At 52.8% G+C, this 15616-nt stretch overlaps 2 protein-coding genes across 5 annotated transcripts in view; both read right to left on the reverse strand.

Annotated features, from left to right (window-relative positions):
• SDR42E2 (short chain dehydrogenase/reductase family 42E, member 2) overlaps positions 1–2279 on the reverse strand; it is an 18905-nt gene extending 16626 nt beyond the window's left edge. Inside the window, exons 1-2 of one of the 2 annotated variants that reach the window (XM_019649928.1) lie at positions 2194–2279; positions 5–356 (exon numbers count right to left, since the gene is read on the reverse strand). In XM_019649928.1, coding sequence (XP_019505473.1) covers positions 5–320 — 316 coding nt within the window. In that variant the 5' untranslated portion in view covers positions 321–356; positions 2194–2279. Of the gene's footprint in view, positions 357–2193 lie in introns of both variants that reach the window. The other variant, XM_019649927.1, reaches the window with a different exon arrangement.
• A 727-nt stretch (positions 2280–3006) lies between these two features.
• VWA3A (von Willebrand factor A domain containing 3A) overlaps positions 3007–15616 on the reverse strand; it is a 47272-nt gene continuing 34662 nt past the window's right edge. For 2 of the 3 annotated variants that reach the window (XM_019649924.1, XM_019649923.1), the window contains 12 exons: positions 15390–15480; positions 14795–14905; positions 14156–14253; positions 13218–13355; positions 12002–12110; positions 10307–10451; positions 9383–9527; positions 8782–8933; positions 7813–7936; positions 6243–6340; positions 6011–6129; positions 3007–5894 (listed from right to left, as the gene is read on the reverse strand). In XM_019649924.1, coding sequence (XP_019505469.1) covers positions 5665–5894; positions 6011–6129; positions 6243–6340; positions 7813–7936; positions 8782–8933; positions 9383–9527; positions 10307–10451; positions 12002–12110; positions 13218–13355; positions 14156–14253; positions 14795–14905; positions 15390–15480 — 1560 coding nt within the window. In that variant the 3' untranslated portion in view covers positions 3007–5664. The remainder of the gene's footprint in view (positions 5895–6010; positions 6130–6242; positions 6341–7812; positions 7937–8781; positions 8934–9382; positions 9528–10306; positions 10452–12001; positions 12111–13217; positions 13356–14155; positions 14254–14794; positions 14906–15389; positions 15481–15616) is intronic. The other variant, XM_019649926.1, reaches the window with a different exon arrangement.

Below are 15616 nucleotides of genomic sequence, written 5' to 3' on the forward strand. Positions count from 1 at the left end.
CCAGGTCCCACAGTGCCAGGCCCCGGCTTAGGTCCTGAAGCAGCACCAGGCCCTGGCCCAGGTCCCGAAGTGGCACCAGGCCCCGGCTTAGGTCCAGCCACAGCACCAGGCTCTGGCCCTGGTCCAGCCATAGTACCAGGCCCCAGCCCAGGTCCAGCCACAGCACCAGGCCTTGGCCCAGGTCCCGAAGCAGCACCAGGCCCTGGCTCAGACCCTAGGCCTGACACCCCTCCCCAGGCCTGGCACACAGGGCAGCTCTTCTCGCCCTGGCTTGCAGCTTTGCAGGCCTCTGGGGAGGAGCCTGCTGGATTGGGCTTCATTCTCTACTGAGCCATGTGGACGGAGGATCTGTCCACCTGTTGGGAAAAATGGAAGAATGTATGTTCTAGAGCTGTCTCAGTCACATGGATTATCAGGTCCCTAGGGGCTGAGGGGAACTGCTGGTGGGAATTAGAGACCCTCTGGGTTCCCAGTGAACTTGTCCCTTTCAGAATCTCGAAAACTTCCAAGGTGGCTGTTGCCTTCCTCAAAGAGCGTCAACGACAAGGCAGTCAGGCCTTGGATTTTACACCTGGGGTAACCGAGGCCCAAAGTCACGCTGCAAGGCTGAGACGTACGCCAAGCCTTTCCGACTCCTCTACCAGTTCCTTAAAACCCCAGTTCCCATGCAGTACCAGAGGAAGACGAAGCAAACCATGTCAAGGGGAACCTCGCCAGGTCGGGCGTGACTGCTTTTGGACTGGGGGGATGGGAGGGCTTCCTGAAGGAAGAGGAGAAGGGGAGGGGTGCGCCTGGGACCCAAAAGGGCTCTGTGCACTGGAAACTTGCACACACCTCCAAACGCTGCACTGCCCTGCCCTGCCCATTGCTGTCTCTGGCTCTCCCACGTCCCCCACAGCACAGGTGGCTGACACCCAGGGTCTGCCCAAGCCTGCCAAGGGCTTCAGGGTCAGGTCTGTGGGTCGGGGACCAGCAATGAGAATCCTGTCCTCCCCACTCTAGACTTAAAATGAGCTGGGCTGTCAGTCACTGTCACCATCGTCGTCCCGCCCCCTACTTCCTGCTGCACCTGAGAATGAAGCTGGACCAGGGGCCAGACACCATCATCACCATTAACAGCAGCACCTATGTACTATGGACCCGCTGCGGGCCAGGCCCCGTCGATACTGAGCTAGGTAAGTCTCTGCCCTGCATGGCACACAGTTTCACTGGGTTCTCGGCCCCACGGTTGTTGCTAGTGGTGGCCACTGGGCAGGAACACTAACAGCTGCAGGGCTGGATCTTTCTGTCTCCTGTCACTGCCCTGCTCTCAGAAGCTCTGAGTGAGGAATGCAGTCACGTCCCGTACAAGCTCTGGTACTCATGGGTTTAAGAGTGGGAGGAAGGACACCCCAAATCTGAGTCATCACAGCAGATGAGTCTAATTCCCACAGAGACAGGGGAGAGGGTACAGCCTCAGCATGGGGCCCACCCCTACCCAGGCGCAGGGGACTGTTCTGAGGGACCAGAGCAGTCTTGCTAGCCTGCAGGGATGGTTTTCGTGACAAAGGCTGGGATACTGCCTCGCGGGCACCCATTTGCTGGGTGCGCCCTTAGGCAAGACCCTTAAAACTTCACCGCACCTCAGTACCGCAGCTGTAAATGGACCCAAATAAGCCAGGCTGCGCCCTGGACCTCACAGGGTGATGGAGAGAGTACAGCTGGCAACGCGCTGGGCAACCCACCGGAACCAGGCTCCAGGAGGGCCCTGTCCCCCAAAGTACCCCCAGCACCTAGAGCTGTGTGGCGCTCAGAGCCCGCCTTCAGGAACAGCTGCGGACTGAAGGAGACCGCTCAGGGCCGCTCTGGGAGCAAGCGCTGTGACCAAGCGGACCGCTGACACTGCCGCATGTAATTCTCCTGGCGGTTCTGGGGAGTACAGGCTGCTGTTCTCAGTGTCCAGGGATGGAAACTGAGGCTCAGAGGACATCTGCGAACTCTGATGGAGTCACAGCAAACGGCTAGGCCTGGATCCAGGTCAATAGTGACTCCAAAGTAGGGTTTGGTGAACGGGCGTCGGGACCGATCCCGGGGACATCGTCCTCTCGGGCGGGGTTAGCGGGTGCCCCGCAGCTCAGGGCGGGTCCTCCCCTCCCCCCTTAGCCCCCTCACCGACTCCGCCTGTGTCCGCGACCCGCGCCCCACCGTGCTCACCTGGCCCCGGCTCCAGCGGCGCTCGTGCTCCCGGCGCTGCGCCCGCCCGCGCGTCTCCCGCCCGCCGAGCCTGGGCGCTGCCGGCGGCCACCTCCTGGGGCGGGGCCAGGCTGGGCTCCAGGACCGCCCCCCCTGCGCCTCTTCCCTCCATCCCTGCCGGCTCCCTCCGCAGGAGCACCCGCGTTCTCCAAGGCGGGGACCCGCAGGCTCTCACTGCGGGGAAACTGAGGCTGGTCGATGGGGTGAAACGGGTCGTGCTGCTGGTGGGGAAAGGACGCACAGGCGCTGCGTGCGGGGCCCTGTCCTGCCGCCAGTCGTCCCAGAACCCCATCGAGTCTCTCACCCATTCCTCTCTGTCCAGCCTTGCCTCCCGCCTGCTTGCATCTATTCATCATCCCATTCATCCTTCCATCCCTTTATGTATTCATCCATTCTTCCCTCCATTTCCGCCCCCTCCCCATGCTTTTTTGGTCCATTCATTGCTTCGTTTACCCATCTGTCCCTTACTCTTTCCACTTATCCATAAAACCTTCCATCCATCCAATTCGTTCCGTGTAGCTTTCTTTCCTCCCTCCCTCCCACCTCCCTCCCTCCCTACCCTTCCTTTCTTGCATTCTTCCACCCACCTCTGGGTTCACCCATTCTCCAACGCCATCATTCCATGCTTAAGGATGCTTCTTGAGTGCCGGACTTTCCCTTGCACTGGGGACCCAGATGGATCACAGCATCCCCAGAAAACTCATCTGTAAGTGGCAGTCGCGGAGGGGCAACATGTGCCCGGCAACTCGCACGGCTGCTAGAGTAGGAGCCCTGGGAACTGTGCCCCGAGCCTGGTCACTGTGGTCTGGAGAGGGCTGCAGGGAAGGCTTCGCCCATGTGAACACCCTCTGTGGGCACAGCGGGGTGTGGGGACGAGAAAAACAAAATCTTAGCCAGCACGTGCTATGTGCCAGGTGGTAAGGTATCTTGCTTGGTCCTTACAACTCTGCTTTAGCTCAATTTAGAGACAGGGAAACGCGTTCAGAGAGACGAAAAGGGGCTCCGAGTGCCGTGGGAGAAGGCCCTGAGGCTGGCCCCGAGTTTCCGTCTTGGCCCTGCTGCTTTCTTGCTGTTTGTCTTTGGGCCGCCACCCCGCTTGCCTCATCCACAGACTGGAGCTGGCGTCAGCTTTACAGCTGAGATGTTGTGAGGCTTGGGACTAAGAAGGTATATGCGAAATGCTGAGCATGGTGCCTGCCCAGGCGGTGCTTAACCAGTGGGCGCTGTTATCCTCATGATAAGGGAGGCTGGGGTTCAAAGCCAGGTCCTGTGCTTCACAAAGCACATCTCTGGTCCCACCATTCTATTCACGACCGACAGCTTCCTCCTCTCCTACCAGCCAGGCCAGAGGACTCATGTCTTCCAGGCCCGGCTGCCTGGTGGGGTCCTGCTAGAAGCGTAGTTTATAACGCAAGGGGTGGGGGTTCAACTGTGCCCCCCATTCCTATGTTGAAATCCTAACCCCCAAAACCTCAGATCGAAACCTTAGTTGGAAGTAGAGCCACTGCAGATGTAACTAAAGGTGAGGTCATACTATGGATGGGCCCGGATCGGCATGACCAGTGTCCTCACCAAACGGGGACACTTGGACAGACGGTGCGCACAGGGAGCGAACATCATGTGAAGACGAGTTCTGCTGCCACAGGCCAAGGAATCGCGAGAAGCCGGGAGGGAGGCCTGGAAAAGACCCTTCCCGGTGCCTGCAAAGGGAGCACGGCCCTGCTGGTCGTAGACTTCCAGCCTCCAGAACTGGCGACGGTATTTTGTTATGACAGGTCCAGCCAAGTGAAACCACCACAGGCCATTTTCTGTGTGTGAGTAGAGGTGACGCAGAGGGCAGCTGTCCAGACAGTGACCAGACTGTGTCAGAGACTGATCACTGCCGTCCCCGTGGGCCCAGTACGAAGCCTGGCCCAAGCCAGCGCTTGTCCAGCCTTAGTAAACTGTGTTGTTAACAACTTGATGAAATTTTACTTATATATACATCAGTGTAACCACCACACAGATCAAAAGCTAGAACACTTCCAGCAGGCCAGGGGCCCCCGGTCTGTCCCCCCGCCACCCAACACACACACAGGGAAACCTGACTTCTACTGCCAACAATAGTTTTGCCTGTTCTTGATTTCAAATAAATGGAATTGCACAGTATGGGCTCTTTCGCGTCATTTCTTTTGCCCAATATTATTTGTAAGATTGATGCGTCTGGTTGAGAATAGCTGTAGTTCATTCTTTCTCAACTCATTCGTACATTCCACTGTACGAATGTATCACAGTTGTCCGTTCTACCATCGATGGACGTTTAGGTTGTGGGCTCTTATGCATAAAGCTGCTATACACATTCTTGAATATCTTTTGTCAAACATATGCCCTCGTTTCTCTTGGAGTAGAACTGCTGGCATTTGACTTTAGTAGAAATCGCCACAGTTTTCCAAAGTGGTTAAAACCAATTCACACTCCGCCCCCTGCCACTCCGCAGCTCTATGGGTAAGAGTTCCAACTGCCTCGCATCTTGATATTGTCAGTCTTTTGATTTTTAGCCACTCTGGTGGGTGTGTAGTGATATGTCATTGTGGTTTTAATTTGCGTTTCACTGATGCATAAAGCTGTTGAGTATAATTTCATATACCTATTGTCCATTTGTGCCTGTTTGAGTCTTCTGTCCGTTTTTAAAAATTGGGATGTTTATCTTTTTCTTACTGATATGGAGTTCTTCATATATTTTGAATGAGTCTTTTAATAAAGTCTTAGCTCACCAAAAATGTATACACACGTGTACCAATAATGACTTCAGTTTAAAAGTATTTTTGATCCTACTCGTATTAGCTACATAAAAGCAATTCTTTCTGTTAGAAAGTGACTCCAGGTCACATAATTTCTGACAGATGTACACGGTGGGGCTGGCCAGAGGCCCCGTCTGATTCCCACATGTGTGAGCAGAGCACTCTCTCTGGACTGGGCTCCAAAGCCGACCTGTTCAGTTTGGTTGAGCAGGGGTGGGGGTGGCGGGCAGGCTCACGTTTCGTCTTCCTCCAGGATGGGCTGATGGTGAATCTGCGCTTGCCCCCATGGTCCAGGGTGGTGAGGAGCACAGAGCGAGGGGCCAGAATCTGGCCTCTGGTTTTCAGAGCTGGGCTCTCACAACTAAGCTGCATGCTTGCTGCTTACGGGGTATCTGCCATGTGGCAGGTTCCGGGGACTCAGAGACGGGGGAGATACCAGCCTTATCCTCAGGGAGGGCTGATAAAGGAGAGAGGAAGCATGGCGTGGAGTGCTCACTGTGGTAAGTGCTAAGTATCACCTCTGTAAAGAGGGACGTGTGGTCAGAATGCTCCAGGAGGAGGGCTGGAGGGTCCCAGGGATGTCTTCACAGTGGAGCTGATGCCATTTGAGCTGTGTCTTGAAAGATGAGCGGGAGTCACTAAGCAGAGGGTTCTAAGCAGGGGGCTGGGTGCAAGGCTTTCCAGTGGGTGACAGTCTCGTGACTAGATGTAGGGTGGCCGGGGGACAGGGCAGGGATGCCAGCGTAGACCCTGAGAGGCAGGGCCTTCCTCCCTCAGCTTCCAGGGAGTCCTGATGCCCGAGACTGAGGGTCACAGCTTTCCAGGGCACCTTGCCCTCGGTCATTGGATGCTCAGCGAGCGGTTCTTTGTAGAATGGCCTTTCTGTACAGAGGAATCTTTATTTTGGAACCCTTCCCATAGGTGCTACTGTCCACAAAACAGAATATGCTGCCTGGCCCTTGGTGGGCACTCGAAAGGTGGGGAGCATCCCCCCTTACCTGAGAAGATCTCTCTACAAAAGAGTGACCTTCCGGTCTGCGTTGCTTTTCTTCTGGAATTGGGACCTAGTGGACAGGAGATAAAGGAAGATGGTCCCCCGGCGCCCAGGTTTGTGGGCCTGGCAAGGAGAAGCAGGATGCCATGACCAGGGTAGGCCCTGTCCTGATGGAGTCCAGGTCTGGGTGGGCTGGAGCCAAGCGGCAGGGGAGAGGGGGTGCTTGAAGGGCATACCTGAATGACTGGGCCTGCCAGAGGAAGCTTCTGGCCTTGGTGATCTCCTGGGCCAATCTTCTTAAATCATCTCCTTCGAATGGCGGCAACATGGGGTCCTGGAAAAGGGGAAATGAGTGTGAAGTTAGATCCATGAAATGACTGCGATGGGACCCGAAGATCCAAAATCTGAGGAGGAGAATTTTAGAGCTAATTAAATGCAGCTTCCCACCCAGTGCAGGAAATCTTGAGGCCTCAGCTTGCATGCTTCCAGTTACAGGTAGCTCACTACCTGTTATGGCAGTCAATCTGCAAACAGGACCCTTTGAAATAGGACGTTGAAGAGTCAGTGTGGGGAGGGGGTAGTGGAAAACCATGGTCTCTGGACTTCCCTGAAGTCAGTAGGACAGAAGTGGTACGTGCTCCTTATCTCACTGTTACTCAGCAGAGTCTTCTCAGCCCTTTCTCTATTTCTTCTAGTGAAACAGAACTTCACAGACTTGTTTTTTTCTTATGTCAGCCAATGCAATTCCAGAGCCTAGCCTTGAAAGCACAAGTTCTTAAAGTGAGCAAGAAAATCTGAGAGAGAGAGATGAACCATCCCTTCTCCTGGGCAGGCACAGTGTGGATGGCCCCGTTCGACATCTAGAAACAATTCAAAGAATCTGATTTGAGGCATTAAACTGAGAACATTCACGATACTGTCAAGTTTGTTTTCCTGCATAACAGGACACGAATGAATATTCATTACTTTTATTTATTCTGTTCTCTGCATTATTTGTCATATTTGTCCCTAAAACAGTTACTTGAACAAAGAAATCATGCAAAGTGCTTGACTCCAAAAACTACACCATGTCCTGGGACAGCAATGTCCTTAACCTCCAAAAAGAAATCTGGGATTCTGGTTGGTTGTCTTACTTGATCATTTGTTGCCCTGGAAATGCTATAATTGACAGCAGCACATTCCTAAAAGGTATAAATACGTTCATAATCTTTCCATCAGATCAGAAGAGGATCACTGATGCTTTCCTCTTATCCCACGTGTGTGATGGAGCCTACGGCTTTACTAGATTTATTACTTCACAGATCATTTCACTCCTTGTGTTTCAATGAATTTAACACAGGGAGAAGGAAAGATGCAGGAATTAAAGAACAGAGCTTAAGAGCACGGGCATCTGAGCTCTTGCGTCACCATTTACTCTGATTTCAGGTATACTCCAAGCCTTCATGAGCCTGTTTATTCTGTTAAATGGGTAGGACGGTGGGAGGCACTCGCAGAGGTCACCTCTATAAAGCCACGAACCTGCACACTGGTGGTGCTCAATGATACAAACTGTTGCATTATTAAATAATAACGCAAAATAACACTATTAATATTATTATGTATAATGTTACTATTATACATAATAATATGAACTAACACCCCCAAACCCTGCTTCTCTCCCAACCCGGAGGAGAGTAAGCCTAGAAGAGGAGCTGGAAGCACAAGCCCTTTTCGTCAGACAAGAGAAGCAGACGCCTTTTCAGTTGGGAGGAGAAAAGCACATCTGTGGGCACTTTATTGAGCCACATCAGTAGCTCCACAGCCCACCTTTTCATCCACGAAGCCCCTGGTCAGCAGGCCGTGAATTTGGAAGAGCGTGTCCTCATCCACAGGGCAGTGATAGCGCCCCCCGGTGAGGGAGGCCAGGTTTCTCAGGAAGTTAGCCTCTGCCCTGGAGGGAAGAACGGAGAGCTGGCGCCAGCACCACTGATCCGCCAGGCAAGCTCCTGCGGAGCCCCCGGCCCACGGGGAACTCTGGGGCTTGGACCTGCGTTTCTGTGCCATTGAGGCCATGTCAGCATCACCAAGCCTACTGTCCCAGCCGGTTTATGGCGGTGGCGCGGCTGCTGCTGTGTGAGACGGATTCAGCATGTTAGCGTCACCATTTAGACTGCATCCCCTGAAAGCTGACGGCCAGCACACTCCAGCCCCATTCCCTAGCTGGACATCTATTCAGTGTCTACTATGTGTTAGGCCTGGCAGGGGCCCAGTGTGGCCTTTATGGAGATCATGGTTTAGACAGAGAAATAAAAGATGCACCTAAATAATCACATATTAAATAATCACATTATTGCCAATAACATTAACTGTTTTGTGTGTGTGAAGCACTTATATCGCTCGTCTAACCCATGTTTTTCTACGTTGATCCTTTATAAAAAATAACCATAACAATGCTACTTTAAACTTTTTCTCCCTAAATATTCATTCATAAATGTGGTCCTAAGAAAGATCAAGGAGAGTATAAGGCATGTGACTGTGGGAATGGGCGCAAACTCGTTTCCATGCTGCAGACAGTCGGGAGTGTGGGCCCCACTGATGGGTAAGCTAGGGGTGAAGAGAGGGGCTTTCTCTCTGGGGTGTTCTTGCCAGACCCTCCCAATTTCCGACTCACAGGACCTGGACCCTGGAGAGACCAGGGTCTGATGTGGGGCCTAGGTGGGGCGAGTTCCTCAGGCCTGGCCCTCAGACATGCAGCTGTGGGAGCGGAACACCCTCGGCCCGATTCCCGTGACCCACCTGCCAGAGCAGCTCAGGGAGATCGTGTGCACTTTCACATCTCGTTCCTCCGTGAGTCTTTGAACTTCACTTAGAATAAGGCTGCAGCTTGTGTCTGGCTTCCCGTCGGTCAGGAGGTACAATCCTTCCACATCGTGAAAACTGAAAGCTTTCTGAAAGAGTGTGTAGGTTGCCCGGCTGAGGGGTAGGCGCTAACCAGGAAGGGCAAAAACCAAGTGCCTGTTGTCTCCAGGGAAAACGTGTCTCATTGGATCCCTCTGACTCGTCCTTTAAGACTGAGAGGCTCCCCTTTCAGCCCACCACAGATCAAGGAAGCTGCCGGGGTTTAGGAGAAAGAGCACAGCCCGCTTCTTGGCTGGTTACTCCTAGACAAGTCACTTAACCTCTCTGAGCCTCTGCATCTTCATCTATAAAGTGAGAACAATGAAACTCCTGTTCTCACTGGGTTTTTCACACAAATGATTTCACACTTAGGAAATTCTAAAGCGCTGTGCAGTATCTGTATATGATGTGCATATGTATATGTGTATAAGTATATGATGTGCAGGGGGTGATGGCATTTCTGTTTTGCTACTGGGTTGTGCGCAGGGGTGGAACTTACCAGTAATGCTTGCAAAGTTGAGGTGCTCCCGTCAGCGTGCAGGCAGGTCACCCACTGCATGGCCTCCTGACATGCTGCGTCTGTGGTCTCCACCAGCGCGTCCCGCCATGGTTGCAGATCCTCTGCAAAGCTCATCAGGTTAAAACTGGGGAGGGGGGAGAGAGAGTGGTGAGAACGTGCCAGTCCATACTGCATTTGGGGGACGCAACCTCCAGGAGGACTGCCCATGCCTATCAGTGAAGACCCCGACAGGGAGCCCCAGGCACCCTCAGGAAGATGGCCATGGACCACCTGAGAATGAGAAAGTACCCAGCGAAGATTCTGGACGTAGACAGTAGTAGATTTAAATATCCCCTCAGGCACTTACTGGTTACCTGATCTCGGGCAAATTATTTGACCTAAGTCCCAATGCCTTCGTTCCCTTTTCTGAAAAGTGGGGCTAATAACAACAATATCTCACAGGGGTATTGTGAGGATTAGATGAAATCATGCATGTAAAGTGCTCAATAAATGTTCCTCTTTTTAATATCAAGGCAATAATGAGTCCCAGCCTAGGGCCAGTCTCCTGCTATTCGCTTAGGGTCCACCCTCTGAATACAGAGAACAAACAACCCGCCGCCCCCACCCCCATCCTTAAAAAATCAAGTTCAGCTCAAGTCCACGATTCGAGGCCATATGGTGGTTCCTTTGCTCTGCCTGTGACTGTCGCTGGGCCTTAGGCAGGTTCCTAAAAACCGCTTTACTTCTGTAGAAAAAAGCAGGGTTCTTTCCTGCTCAAGTGAGCTATTCATTAGCGACTCCAGAAACTGCCTGGTCTTTGGAACTATGAGGAGGGAGTGCCCTTGGCCAGAGCCCCTGAAAGACCCTGCCCCTTTGAGCTTCCTGAGCTCTCCCAGCACCCCTACCCCTACCACCACCACCTGCCTGTCACAGCGCTTCCGAAGCTGCTCCCAAATCAGCAGGATCAGCTCTGTCTTCACCTCCTGCAGGTGGGGGCCCATGGACCCTGATGTGTCCAGCAGGATGCACACACTCCTCTCCAAAATGGCACCAAACATCCTGTGGCTCCCTGCTCCGAGGGGGGTGGGCAGGGCAGGGCCAGTGAGGGTGGCTTCTCCTGGTGCCTTGCCCCCGTAGCTGTCAAACACAGGGGCTGGCAACCCCTGTTACCTGACTGGCCACTGGCCGGCTATCAACCCCTTGGGGGATGAGATGGCCTTTGTGGTTCAGTGGGAGGGGTCAGCTGTCCTAGGGCAGGGCTGCTCAGTGGTCTGGGCTTTGGGAGGTCATGATTTCGGCCATGGCTTTGCCTCTGAGCACTTGCACAGTGGTTATAACCGCCCTGGACTTGAGTTTCCTCATCCCGAAAGTTAAGTGATTGGACTAGGGAGCATCACAGATTTGTTTGGGGCTAGAAAAGACAGAGGTAAGGACAGGGACAGGGTCCACTGATTGGTCCACAGAACTCAACAAAGCGTCCACTATGGGCCCAGCACTGTGCGAAGTGTCACAACGAGTCACAGAGGGTCCCTGTCCTCATGGAACTTATAGCTGGGCAAGGCAGGCAGATGTTACATAAACAGTTACACCTCTGCCATGGGTTCTGGCAGCGTGAAAGGAGCACCTAACAGGGAGAACCTCAATTAGAGGGCTGCGGGGTGGGGAGCAGATGGGCTATGACTGCAGGACACATAGCGGGTAGGTGAGGAAAGAACCAGCCTGCACAAGGCTCTGAGGAGGGGGAGAGCATGGTGTATTTGAGGGGCAAGAGACAAAGCTGGAGAGGGTGGTAAAGGATTGGGGCTTTATCCCAATGGAACGAGAGAGGGCCAGTGACTTGCCCAGGGTCATCCAGGCTGGCAGGGACAGCCGAGATTCATAGCTAGGCCCTCTGATCCACGCTTTAAGGTAACCGCTAACCACTGGCCCTCCAGAGGCCTTGGAAAGTGGCAGTCATGGCCATACCCTGTGTATACCAGGTTCTACTGCAGATGGCTGGGCCGGGTGAACTGGCAGAGGACCCACGCAGGGATCCCTATAAAAAGCTCCCATTCTTCCTCCAGCCCCAGAACCTAACTGAACTCCCTCCCGTCCAGGTCCAGTTATCTGCCGGGCTCTTGGACTTGGTACTCAGCCCACTTCCTAACCCCCAGCCCACCCTGCTCTGGGATGTGAGCCTGGCTCGCCTCAGCCAGCCCTGTCCATTCGCCTCTCCCAGAAGGGCCTTGGTGCTCTCTGTAAAGAAGAATGGGGGGCTTGTCCTCTGCCAGGACCCCCTCCCATCTCTACCTGCACGGACCAGTTCTCTGCTACATTGAGCCTCTCGAGGGTCAGCCCCTCAGTCATACCAGGGAGGCAGGTGTGGGAGACAGTCCTGCAAAGCAGGCCTGGACAGGCGTGGGTCCTCCCTGGTGCTCCCTGGTCCGTGCTCCACCTCTGTCATCCAGCACCTGTCTGACCTCTGAACCCAGAAGTCATGCTGTACCTGGATGACCCTTGGCCTAATCCCTGACCTGACGATTTGTGAGTGCCCGGGAAGGACTGACCCTGGGGTCCCTGGGGTTGACTTTCCACTTCCGCTCAAGCCCCTCCACCCTTCAGGGCAGCAAGCAGGCTCACCAGACAGCAGCCACTGCAGCCTCTGGACATAGCGTCTCATCACCTTCTGCAGGCACGTGATGTAGGCTTCGATTTCCCTGGGCGTCCAGTGAAGGTGTCTCACGATCCCCTGGATTGAGGCAAGTGAAGGCAAATTTCCCCCCATCAGCTATTTCTTCATATCCCCTCACCCCCTAAAATAGTTTACTCCATTGTGGTTCACAATTTCCAAAATATTGTTAAGCATATATTTTTGTTTGTTTGTTTAAAAGCTTTTATTATTATTATTATTCTAGATGTATAGTTCTAGGAAGGAATTGGGGAAATTGGGATGATGGTTTTGTGGCAAATGCAGTCACTGTGATAATAAAAAATACAGTATCTCTACACTGCATATATTATTATATATAAATGTCTAACCACTATGCTGTACACCTGAAACTAATATAATATTGAATGTCAACTGTAACTGAAAAAAATAATTAATTAAAAAAGAAACCACACACACAAAAATACAGTCTCCCTAAACTAAAATAGAAAACGCTTTAATGATAGGATGGGAGGGCCATATATTTCAAACTAAAACGTGACCTCAGGTGGAGAGAAGACTGCATAATAAAACTCCTGCAACATTTTTCTGGTGGATAATTTTGAGTTGGGTGGCTATTTTTAGCTTTATGGTTTCCCTCATGTTGATCATGTTGTTATAAAAGGGCAAAGAGAGAAAAACAGGGTTTTGGTTTTTTTTAAAAAAGCATGGTTAATTTTCATTGTGTACTTAATATATTGGGTTGTTGGAAAAGTCATGACGTGTTTTTTCTATGTTTTTCGTTGCAAAAATGCGTCATGACTTTTCCGACAACCCAATACTTGCTCCAATGTCAAAGTAATGAGAAAACATAAGCCCAAAAGCAGAAAACAGAGAGCCCCTTCACCCCTGTTCCCGGCCCCCCTCAGAGCCACCATCAGTACTGGGGGATGGGGTCCTGCTGGTGAGACGCCAGCCACTGTTTCTGATTCTCACTCCTGTGAGCCCATCTAACCCCAGAGTGTGGCCTCAGACACCCCAAGGGGTTCACTTTTCTTCCAACGGGATTCTGTATCTCCTCTTCCCTGACCACACCCCCACGCTGGGGGGACTTAGCAGGAAGAAGAGAGGCCACGGCGCATGCATTCACATGGAGTTATCAGCCTGAGCTGTGGCTGAGAAGCATCAGGGGACAAAATCCCGACTCACGTTGACCTCTACGCTGGGGAGGACGCTGCAGGCCTTGGCTGCCGCCGGCGTCCGTCCGGACTTCTGATGAGTGCAATTGGGACCGATGTGTCTGGAGATCTCCAGCTTCAGTTTTTTTAGCCCATAATTTGCTACCCACTTTAGAATAAAGGAAAGAACTGTTATGTTGAGTACTTCGGGCTTTAAGTGAATGACTGTCTGACTCATCTACTAAAAGCTCCTGTTTGATATGCAGGGTTCCTCAGTCCTCACTGAGAGTACCCATCCCATGCAGACGCCTTCCCCGGAGCTGAGGCGAGATGCACAAGAAAATGGGGAGCAGGGGACAAAATTTATCAAGCACCTGCTACTCCCTGGCCTGGTGGACATTGCTATTTCCCCAATATCCATGTCAACCCTCTCCCACAAAATTTGGGGGGAAACCCTGGCTGGTCTAAAGTTCATACTTGAAACCAATTAGGAGAATTTCAGTGTCCTTGTCCCAATGAGAGATTCAAGAATGGGCGGGCTCCGAGCAGTCAGATCCAAGCTCAGACCTTCCCTGAGTGGCCGTGGGAAGGAAGATGTTCATCTATGCGGATATGAACAAGGGCAAGTCCTGTTGCTTAAAACCAACAGGATCTGACACCACTAAGTACCTGACACAAAATATACTTCAACCAGTCATCAATCCTGTTATATAGGTACCAGTGTCTTCATTTCACAAACAAGGACACTGAGGCTGACTGTCAGCTAAGGGACTTGCCCAGGGTCACCCAGCTAGGAAGTGGCGGACCCACGTTTCGAACTGAGGCATACTTAATCCTTCTCCCATTTGCCACTTTAAGCAGTCATTCTAAGCAGGGTTTTTTCCCTCACTTCCATGTACGTCCACCCTCCTGGGAGTACCGGTCGATGGGAGGAATTATTGCCCAGGGGGCACGGCCACGACTTAATACCTCTTGGCTTGAGCAGACTGTATCCTTTCTGGGCAACTCAACAGAAGAGCTGGTCCTTCTTGTGCCCCTTCGTGGTGGGTACTTCTTGTACACCGAGCCTGGGAGAAAGACAGTAAGAGCGCCCCTCTCCCTTTCCTTTCCCTTCCCCCACTGCACCCTTTTCGGGTCGATTTCTGGGTCAATCAAGTCAGTTGTAAAATTCCGTATGTGCAATTGCTGCGAGGAAGGAAGGGCAGCTGTTAGGTGGATCAGGGTGAGTGTGCTGGGGCCTCCACATCCCAGGGGCTGGTTCCTGGGATCTGTACAACCAGCGGGCCGGCCTGGGGTCTCATCTCCACTCCCTTCCCAGTCAGCCTCAGAGCCCAGGACACTGCCCCTGGTGGACGGAGCGGGAGTGCTGCCCCCAGGGACCTTGGGGACCCTTTAACATTGACCCTTCTCATTCTCTTGCCAGTGACAAGACTTTGCATGTCCATTTCCCTGACCCGGGAGACCCGAGTGGTGTGAGGGTCAGCCTGGCGCCCCTGCCCTGGGGCAGCTGGAGGGGTCTCCTTCCCACAGGGCCTGCTGACCTGACGGTTCCCAAAGGGGGGTGGGTGGGGGGGTGCTGTGCAGACATCTGGGTATCCTCCAGCTTACCCACGTTGTTCCCTATCTCTGTGTAAAACAGGGAGAGAGATGGCTCTGGGTCCTTCAGGTTGGTCTTCCTCCTCCGTGCCGCAGCTCCCTCTTTGCCTGGCCGAGCTAGAGCTAGAGGACATTGTCCTGTTGGCTGAGGTAAAAGCTCTCCATGCTCTGGCTCATTCTATCTCACAGATTCCAGTTTACAGGGGAGGAAAGTGGGACTCCGCCTCCGTAAGAACAGCCCTGCTGACTCCAGAACTCTGCTCAGAACCACCCCACTACGTCTGTGATGTCAGAAGTAAGATGCGTGGTCTCAGGTTCTCGGAGCTAAGGACTTCCATAAACATACAATGCCCCTGTTACCACCCACTGGACTGGTCGTTATTCTTAGCTGCTCTGAGCCTGAATTTCTTCATCAGTGAAATGGAGAACTGACATGTTACCTGCCACATAGAATTGATTGTTATGAGCCTTAAATGGGACAATCTTAGCAGGAGGTGCTGGCACATGATCAACCCCCATGATCACTGATGGTTTCCTAATGATCACTATTAACAGGGCTCAGCCATGCCCACCCCACCCCCAACTGCCCACTGCAGCCAGGCCTCACCTGGTGGAATGCCCACTTTGCCAGTGGGTGGACGCCACGTCAGGGCTTTCAAGGGGGAACTCCGCTCTCTGTCAGGGTCATCTCTAATACTCTAGAAAACACGGTCTTTCCCATCGGCCTGTTCTCTGTGGCAGGCACACCCCAGTCCTCCCAGCCCTCCCACCCTCAATCTGTCCATTAGCAACCTTTGCAGGGAGGAGCCTAAGGGAGTAGGTTCCTCAGATGTG

The sequence above is a fragment of the Hipposideros armiger genome, unplaced genomic scaffold (genome assembly GCF_001890085.2).
Source record: "Hipposideros armiger isolate ML-2016 unplaced genomic scaffold, ASM189008v1 scaffold_135, whole genome shotgun sequence".
Lineage (NCBI taxonomy): Eukaryota > Metazoa > Chordata > Mammalia > Chiroptera > Hipposideridae > Hipposideros > Hipposideros armiger.